This window comes from Nematolebias whitei, chromosome 14, assembly GCF_014905685.2.
Source record: "Nematolebias whitei isolate Nwh7 chromosome 14, NemWhi1, whole genome shotgun sequence".
Taxonomy (NCBI): Eukaryota; Metazoa; Chordata; class Actinopteri; order Cyprinodontiformes; family Rivulidae; genus Nematolebias; species Nematolebias whitei.
The window spans coordinates 2,575,439-2,583,510 of NC_056511.1; the positions used below are offsets into that span (position 1 = coordinate 2,575,439).

Consider the following 8,072-nt stretch of genomic DNA (forward strand, 5'->3'; position numbering starts at 1 on the left):
TTGTTGTTTTGCAAACGTTTGTTGTTGTTTTGCAAACGTTTGTTGTTTTTGACTCTTAAAATCTGGCGCTCTTTGACTTCAGGACTAACATCTGACACTTCCTGTTCAGAAACTTCAGATCCAGAGTCTGGAGGTGAAAGAAGAGAAGAGCTCCTCGGCCCAGTCCACTCCATCCAACACCCCCCACAGCTCTCCCAAACAACAGCGCAGGTACCCGCCCCGAGCCCGTCAGAACCCAGGGTCCGCTTTGACCCAGCTGCTCTGTGTTGATGTAAATACAGGACCAAGATCAGTCCGGTCCAGCTGCTCGCTCTGTTTGTTTTCAGGGGCTGGTTCAGCAGCATGGGGTCAGAGGTCAGCATCGGCTCTAACAGCAGCATGGACGCCGGGGGCGGAGACTCTGCTGTGGGTGGCTCTGTGGAACGGTGGGGCGTGTTTGGACCTCGGCTGCCTGTCCAGAGTCAAAGCTCGGACCTGGGATCAGACGGTTCGGCTGCAGGTAACGTCTTTCATCAGTTTCAGTCCAAAGAATGTTTAAATATATATGTGGGGGGGTGGTGGTGCAGAGGTTACAAGATGGGCCTGTGACCGGAAAGTCGCAGGTTCCACTCCCGGTACCGTCAACATCAAAATGTGGGTGGAAAAGGTAAAACCCACACCTGCCTCCACCCTCATTGGACCCACTCTGGGCCCCTGAGCAAGGCCCTCAACCCCCACCATCTGCTCTCTAAACAGGTCTCTCTTGAAAATGAGTTCTCGTGACTCAGTGAGTCGACCTGGATAAATAAAGATCAATGAAAAGAAAAAACATTTATTCAACATAAAATGGACAAAGCGTAGTGGGTGGGCATCACGGGGTCGGCCCTCAAATGGTTTAGGTGCTACTGCTCCGACGGAACCTTTTGTGTCAACGGCAAGGATTTTATTTCAACATCAGCATCTCTTCGGTGGAGGGTACCGCAGGGCTCCATTCTCAGACCTCTTCTCTTCTCTTTATACCTGCTGCCACTAGGTGCTATTTTTTTGTAAACACACTGTATCCCTTTTCATTTTTACATCGATGACTGTCACATTTACTTCTCTCTGAAGCACAGTGGTGCACGTTCCATCCAACCTCTGCTTGACTGCCCGGCTGACGTCAGGGACTGGATGGCTTTAAATTTCTTAAACTTTATTGAGAAGAAGACAGAAGTCATGTTGTTTCCACCTAATGGCGCAATCAGGAACCACTGTATCGACCTTTCCTCTCTAGCCCCGTTAGAGAAACAAGTTGTCACTAATCTGGGAGTAAAAATGGACCCTTCTATGAAACTAAACAATCATGTAAACATGATGGTTAAATCCTGTTTTTATTTTCAGTTGAGACGACTCATTAAAGTGAAGCCCATAGTGTCCAAAAGTAACCTTGAGACAGTAATACATGCTTTCATAACATCCAGGCTTGATTACTGCAATGAGCTTCTGTTTGGACTCAGTCAGATCTCCACTGCACGTTTACAGCTGGTTCAACATGATGCAGCCTGATTTTTAACTGGTACAGGCAAAAGTGAGCACATTACACCAGTTCTGGCTCCCAGTTCACTTCCAAATTCATTTTGAAATCTTCTGTATGTTTTTAAATCTCTGAACAGTCCTGCCCCTTCTTAACTCTCTGATCTGCTGCAGCCATATCTCCCACAGCGCTCTGCAGACCAGATGATTTTATTGGTTCCAGGAACTGGTTTTAAGCTCAGAGGTGACAGAACCTTCTCTGTTGCAGGTCCAAGTCTGTGGAATGAGTTACCACTGCGTGTCAGGCAGGCCCCTCCCTCACTGTTTTTATTAAGTCTTGTTTAAAACTTTTGTTCCCTGGTTTTTGACACTGTGTGAGCTGATTGTTACTTATCTGTATTCTGTAATGTTAGTCATTTAGTTCTTATCTTTACCTCTGTGGATCTATGCATTTTATCTTGTGTCCTGTGCTTGTTTTGTTTTTTCTGTGCAGCACTTTGGTCGGTCATGTTGCTGTTTTAAGTGCTTTATAAATAAAGTGGTGTGGTAAAATGATGAGTTCAAACATCTGCTCTCCTCTGTGCCACTGATCCGTCCCAACGTTCAGATCCAGGATTTGGGTTAAAGAGGAAACTTGAGTGTAAACACAGGCCTGTTTGACCAACCTGCTCCCTCATTGGTTTAAAGTTTCTCCTTCAATACGATCAGATTTTCAGCTTCAGAGAAACTACGTTTAGATTTTTACTCACGGGATGGACCGCTCTGATCCACAGACTTCTTAAACCTTTTTCCAACGATGACTTTCGGTAAGAAAGGACTTCCTCAATATTTAGATCCTCCTGTGAGAATAGTCTTTTCTGTGGAACTTTTTAACAAACTAAATAATTACTTAGTTGTTTTTAACATGGAGGGAACAGCAAAGTTTTGGTCAACTTTCTAAAATTGACCAATAATTGTTGTTTAATCAACCAGATGAGGTTCAATCCATGAAAGCTGCCCGTGTGTTTAAAGCTTCATGTTTTCTGTCATTTCACCAGTTTTCAGTTTGTTTTAAACAAAATACACAAAGAGCAGCTCGATCAGAAATGATGAGCTTTGGTTTTGTGTAGCAGAACATTAAACTGATCTAAACTAATAGCCAACCACGTGGTCATATACACGCGGTCATATACACGCAATCATATACACACTTCGCATTGGGAGACTTTCTTCTTTTTACAAATTCATAAATAAAACATCTTCAGGAAAATCAAGAACGCGAGCCTTGCCTGATGACTTTTTATTTTGTTCTCTGTCTAGCTTCACGTAGTCACGTGTTGTGAGGACAGCTTACCCACACTAACGTTAGCTTGCTAACTTGAGAGGCACATAGCTAATGAAAAGCGGAGGATTGAAGATGGTTTATTATTGTGGATTTTTTTATTTTATTTTATAGATCAGTTGAAATAAACTTGCCATTTTCTGTTCGGAAAAATACCCAACACATTATTGCTCCCTGCTTCAGCTGAGCTGAAAGTGAAACTTAAGTGAATGGCCATGACTTGAAAGTAGTCTCCATGCGCCCTCTGCTGGATACATTGTACAGTTACGGCTGAGTCCAGCATTTTAGGAATGAAAATTAGAAGTGTTTATATCGACCAAAATTATCGTCTCTACCGGTGAATCGGTCGGGCTCTAAAATAAACATCTTAGTTGTCGTTGTCACACTGACCGTGTTACATCCACACAGTGAAGGTATGACCTGTTCCAGTCCAAACCAGGCTTTTTATCTGTCGGTGCTTTTATTTAAAGAGTTCTGTCCATGGAACAGAATGTGAACCCGTACGTTTCTGTTCCAGCAGGTTTCGCCCTGCAGGCGTACCGTGGAGCCCAGAAGCCGACCCCCATGGAGGTGATGAAGTCTCAGGCCACTCGGCTGGCTGACAACCCCGAGAAGGTGTCCCCCCCCAAAATGGAGATCCCCACCATGGACGGCCGGCGTCAGGGCGCGCGCCCACACAAGCTCAAACACCGAGACATGAACGTCCTGACGCCGTCCGGTTTCTGAAAACACGGCTGGCGCCGGCCGCTGTAGGTCCCGTCACATGAACACCTGGCACCGTTTGTTCAGCTTCTGAACATCTGGAGTTTGTTGCAGCTTGAAGCTTAATTTAACGAGAAAACCCAAACGACCACTTCCTGCTTTAGCTCTGAGTTATCATTCCTGCACCTCTTGCTAATAAACTCTCAGATTTACATGTGTGGCCCAAAAAAGTTCACAGTTCTGATCAAACGTTTAATCTGCCGCCCGCCACAGTCGGGATGTCGGTTGGACCAGAGGATTTCAGCTCGACCCGTAAACACAGTGGGTTAAACTTGGTGATGATGGAGAAACTAAAATGCAATTGTTTGTTCCTCAGAGTTCTGTGTAACCCAACAGGATTATTTTAGAGAATCTGGATTATCTAATCTGTTAATTTTGTTTACATCTCCTGTTATCAGGTGAGCTTTTGTTTTTGGTCCAGTTGAACTTTGTCGTGTTCCGTTAATGGACCACAAAACTAAACATGTTGACCTCTGACCTTTCTTCTGCCTGTATGTTTTCAGAACTTGGTCACGTTGGTCAATTTACTATCTTTTTTTTTTAATTCTTTTTATTCTTGTCTTCTGCCACAGCTGGCTACTTACTGCCTCTTCGTTTTATGGGACCTCTTATCGCAGCTGAAAACGTGAAACTTTCCACCTTTTCCCTCTAAACAAACGTTGGTGTAGAACGAGCAGAACTTTTCCATTCGTGCTGCTTTCACGTGTCGGTTGTGGCTTTTCTGTCGAACGTCTTGACGTTTATCTGTCACCTCCTGAATGTTGCATCAAGCTTCAACATTTAAATGAGTTCAGCCTGAACTGGAGGCTGAAGTCCGTTTTCTTTATCTGCTGCTGCAGAGTGTTGGGCCCAGTTTAATGGATCTTTGTAAATGCACTTTACGCTCACCAACGGTTCCCGGAGCATTCACACGTTCACGGAGCGTTAACGCTCGGCGGCCTGAAACACTAAAACTAGAAGCTGGAGACGGGTTCAGCTCGCTGCCGACTCCAGCTGTCCATTGAGAGCTCGTCTTTGTTCTGATCTCGCAGCAGGTTTTCACCACAGCTGGTGGTGAACATGAACTGGAGTGACTGGAGCTCAGGCTCGTTAGGACTCGGTCTGGTTTGACGTCGTCTGATGCTGACAGCCAGGAGTAAACTCTGCCTCAGTTCTCATGAGCATGTTGTTCTCGCTCAGTTTTTGTAGTTTGAACAACGACGAGCACTGAACAGAACTCCAAACCTTCTAGTTTTGGTTTTGTTGGCACGTGAACATAAAGTGTGAGGAGTTTCTCCTCCAGTTGTGTTTCTGTACGGTTTGTTTGTTTGTTTGTTTGTTTTCCCACTCCTGTTGCAAAGACCATATTCCATGTTGGGATCAGGAGACGAGGAAACGTTTTGTGTGAGCACTGGTTGTAGATGTTAGAGAAGGTCGCGTTTGTTTTCTGAGCATGGAAATGATTCCAACAGAAGAACGAGCCTTTCCTCAGATAATTCGTCGACATTCACTGATCTGTTTATTTTTGTGACTTGTGCAGTTTATTAACCGGTTCGTCACTTGAGTGAAACTTGACCAACACAATTCTTTATTTAAATGTTGATTTAATCGTTTTGTTTTCGATCTTGGGCGTCCTTCAGTCGCATCAACCCTTTTCGTTGCACTCGATGCGGATGACACCTGATTTTATTTACAAGGTGACGTGTGCACAGCTTCATGTGCACAGCTTCTCAGATTGAAATGAAATGCACCTCCTGGCTCATGGTTACTAATGTGCACATTTATTTAGAAGTGGACCCATCTATTTCCTGGTCATTTAAAGCTGTATCACACAATCGCGGCATGGTTTCTGTTTTTTCAAGTGTAAATTAGACGTTTGCCACCTGTACCTGCTGTGGTGTTAGTTACATGTGTGGTCAGTCTCCATCAAAAATGAAACGTTTGTCACCAGACATGGAGTTTCATGTCTGGAAATTGTGGAAATTGTTGTTACATGTTTGTTTGTTGGACCAATCCTTGTATTCAGAGTAACTCTTCCCTGACTGTTTTTTTGACTGTTCATCATGAAGCAAGCTTTTTTTAAAATATAGTTTCTGTACAGTTTACTGCCAACAAAGGTTGACAATAAATGTTCTCATTAGAGGAAAAGAAAGTTTGTTTTTGGTCATTTTTTTGTTTAAAAATGTTGTTAAAACAAGTTGTTATTGCACCTCGTGTGAAGAAGTGGTACACTTCACGGTTAACTACTCATTTTCTCACAGATGTCGTGTTTTGTCTCGTCCTCGGAGAGACTGTTTTCAGTGACCGTCTGGTTTTATCCATGAATAAAATCAGGTGGATTTTCATCGTTTTGTTAGTGTTGCCATGCAGAGAACTGGGACTTTGTACAATTTCTTTGTTTCAGAAGAAAAAAAGATATCCAACATGTCTGATGGCTACAAGAAGGAAAAACTAACTGTAAGCCAGAAATATTTTATAAAGTCACTTCCTCTGTGTCTCAATTAAAGTTATTGGAAAACAACAGATTGGAGCTTGTCTGCAGTAATGAGGATGTTGCTCCAGTCTGATTTGGTAAAGAAAGCTGAGTCAAAAGCCCGTATCATTGGGTTGCACCTGTTAAACTGCAAACAGCTTTAACAAGAAAGTTTCAAAATGCTTCAGAACATTTTGGGAGCGTTCTCGGTTCAAGGAATTTAGTAAAACCTGACAAGGTTGAGTCAAGTCCTCTGGACGGGTTCTACAGGTCCAGAGGACTTGACTCAACCTTGTTAGATTTCTCTACCTGGATTATTGAGCATCAGGAAATTGTGGAGAGATTTGCACGATAAAACTGAGTCTTCAAACAGTCGAGAGTTGTCTCGATCCAAACTCAAAATCTTTCATTCAGGTTTTGACAATATGTATGAAAATTCCTAATTTTACCACCAGACTTTCTGCAAACATCATTCAGTGGGAGTTTCGGTTTAAGCTTTGTAGATTGGGAGGATCAAACTGTTACAAAGGGACCAAAATGTAAAACTTTCATCAAACCCGGGGCTAATTTCAGGCGACACTTTAACTCCAACTTTAACTCTGGTTCTTCAACAACAGTTTCTTCGGTCTCATTTGACATCCTCTTGCTTTTTCTGCAGCAAAATAAAAAATTATGGAAAATTTCAAACATATTTTTTTTTGTATCCTGATGCATGCTCAATAATCCAGGTAGAAAAATCTATAAAAGTTAAATCTGGTCCTCTGGACATTCAAAAAAACAAAACAAAGCAAAACAACGTTTTACGTTTGTACATTTTTTGTTGTTTTGCTTTGTTTTGTTTTTTGAATGTCCAGAGGACCAGATTGAACTTTTTTAGATATTTTTCTTTGCTTGGCCAGATGGCATGAAGTGTCTGCACAACTTAACATATTCTCAGAAGTAAAATGAGAAGCAATAAAAAGATTTTACATGTAAAGTCTCGTCTTGGGGCTACATAAGATGTTAGGCCTTCAGTTGGACATGGAGATTATCGTGTTATTTTGTGTCTCCACCAGTCACAACCCAGTGAGATACCACCTAAAACTCAAACTGGCCCATCAACCTTCAACTATGGTCCTAAGTATTAATTATGAAAAACAAAATTCAGGCTACAAGAGATAAAGTTGACTTTCCTGTGGCGAGTTCAGCAGCTGCCTTCGGTTTGGTGAGGTCTTCCATCAGCTGAGGTCTTACGTTCATTTATGATGTCTCTTGGAGACTTTCCTCCAGAAACCCTGAGGCCGATCCAGAACTCTGGAGGGAGTAAAGATACTCTCCGGCCTGGGAACGCCTCGGAATTAAAACTAAAAATGTGTCAAATGTTTTCCTCGGTCTTTAATGGCTTTAGACTGAAAGGCAACGGTTATCATTCAAACACAGGATCCATCTTTGACTCCAGCCTCGAACAACAAAAATAATGAGTTCAAGAAATTAGTGACAGGAAAGAAGGGAAGAGATGAAAGTTTGTTGTTGTTGTTTTGTGGGGGTATATCTGGTTTAACTGACATAATTTGTTTTATTTCTCTCTGCTGATCCAGAGCCCGGTTCTTGTCCAAATCTGCCAAGACACTGTCAATCATTCCTCCCACTTTCAGATACTTCCTCCTCCTCTTCCTCCTGTGTTTCCTCCTCTTTTACTGATTTCTCCGTGCATTCGGAAGAAGAGCTCCATCTCTTTCTGCAGATGGGTGTTTCTGCGGTCGGCGTCTGCTTTGGCTCTCTCCATGTTTCGAATCTTGATCTCGGCGACGCTCTGGCTCCGCCTGTGCTGCTCCAGACTGAGCCGTAAAACCGCGACCTGCCTCTCGAGAACGTCGTTGCATCGCTCCAACCTGTAGCCCGCAGAGAGTTTCACATGTCTGAAGTATAAATAAGACTTATCATGGGAGGCTGATATGTCAGGGCTAACTTGCATAAGATGTTCAAAGAATTCAGCTCAACAAACATAAAAGTTCAACACCAAGAGACAGGTCTACAACAGACAAGAGACAGGTCTACAACAGACAA

The 8,072-nt window shown here is 42.9% G+C and overlaps 2 protein-coding genes across 2 annotated transcripts in view; one reads left to right on the top strand and one right to left on the bottom strand.

Moving 5' to 3' along the window:
• LOC119419860 (putative monooxygenase p33MONOX) overlaps positions 1-3,899 on the top strand; it is a 6,039-nt gene extending 2,140 nt beyond the window's left edge. Inside the window, exons 6-8 of the mRNA XM_037687226.1 lie at positions 110-210; positions 327-453; positions 3,302-3,899. Of these exons, the coding sequence (XP_037543154.1) occupies positions 110-210; positions 327-453; positions 3,302-3,538 (465 nt within the window). The 3' untranslated portion in view covers positions 3,539-3,899. The remainder of the gene's footprint in view (positions 1-109; positions 211-326; positions 454-3,301) is intronic.
• A 3,757-nt stretch (positions 3,900-7,656) lies between these two features.
• The window catches only part of LOC119419859 (rho GTPase-activating protein 24-like), a 12,716-nt gene continuing 12,300 nt past the window's right edge, over positions 7,657-8,072 (bottom strand). Inside the window, exon 9 of the mRNA XM_037687225.1 lies at positions 7,657-7,897. Within this exon, the coding sequence (XP_037543153.1) occupies positions 7,657-7,897 (241 nt within the window). The remainder of the gene's footprint in view (positions 7,898-8,072) is intronic.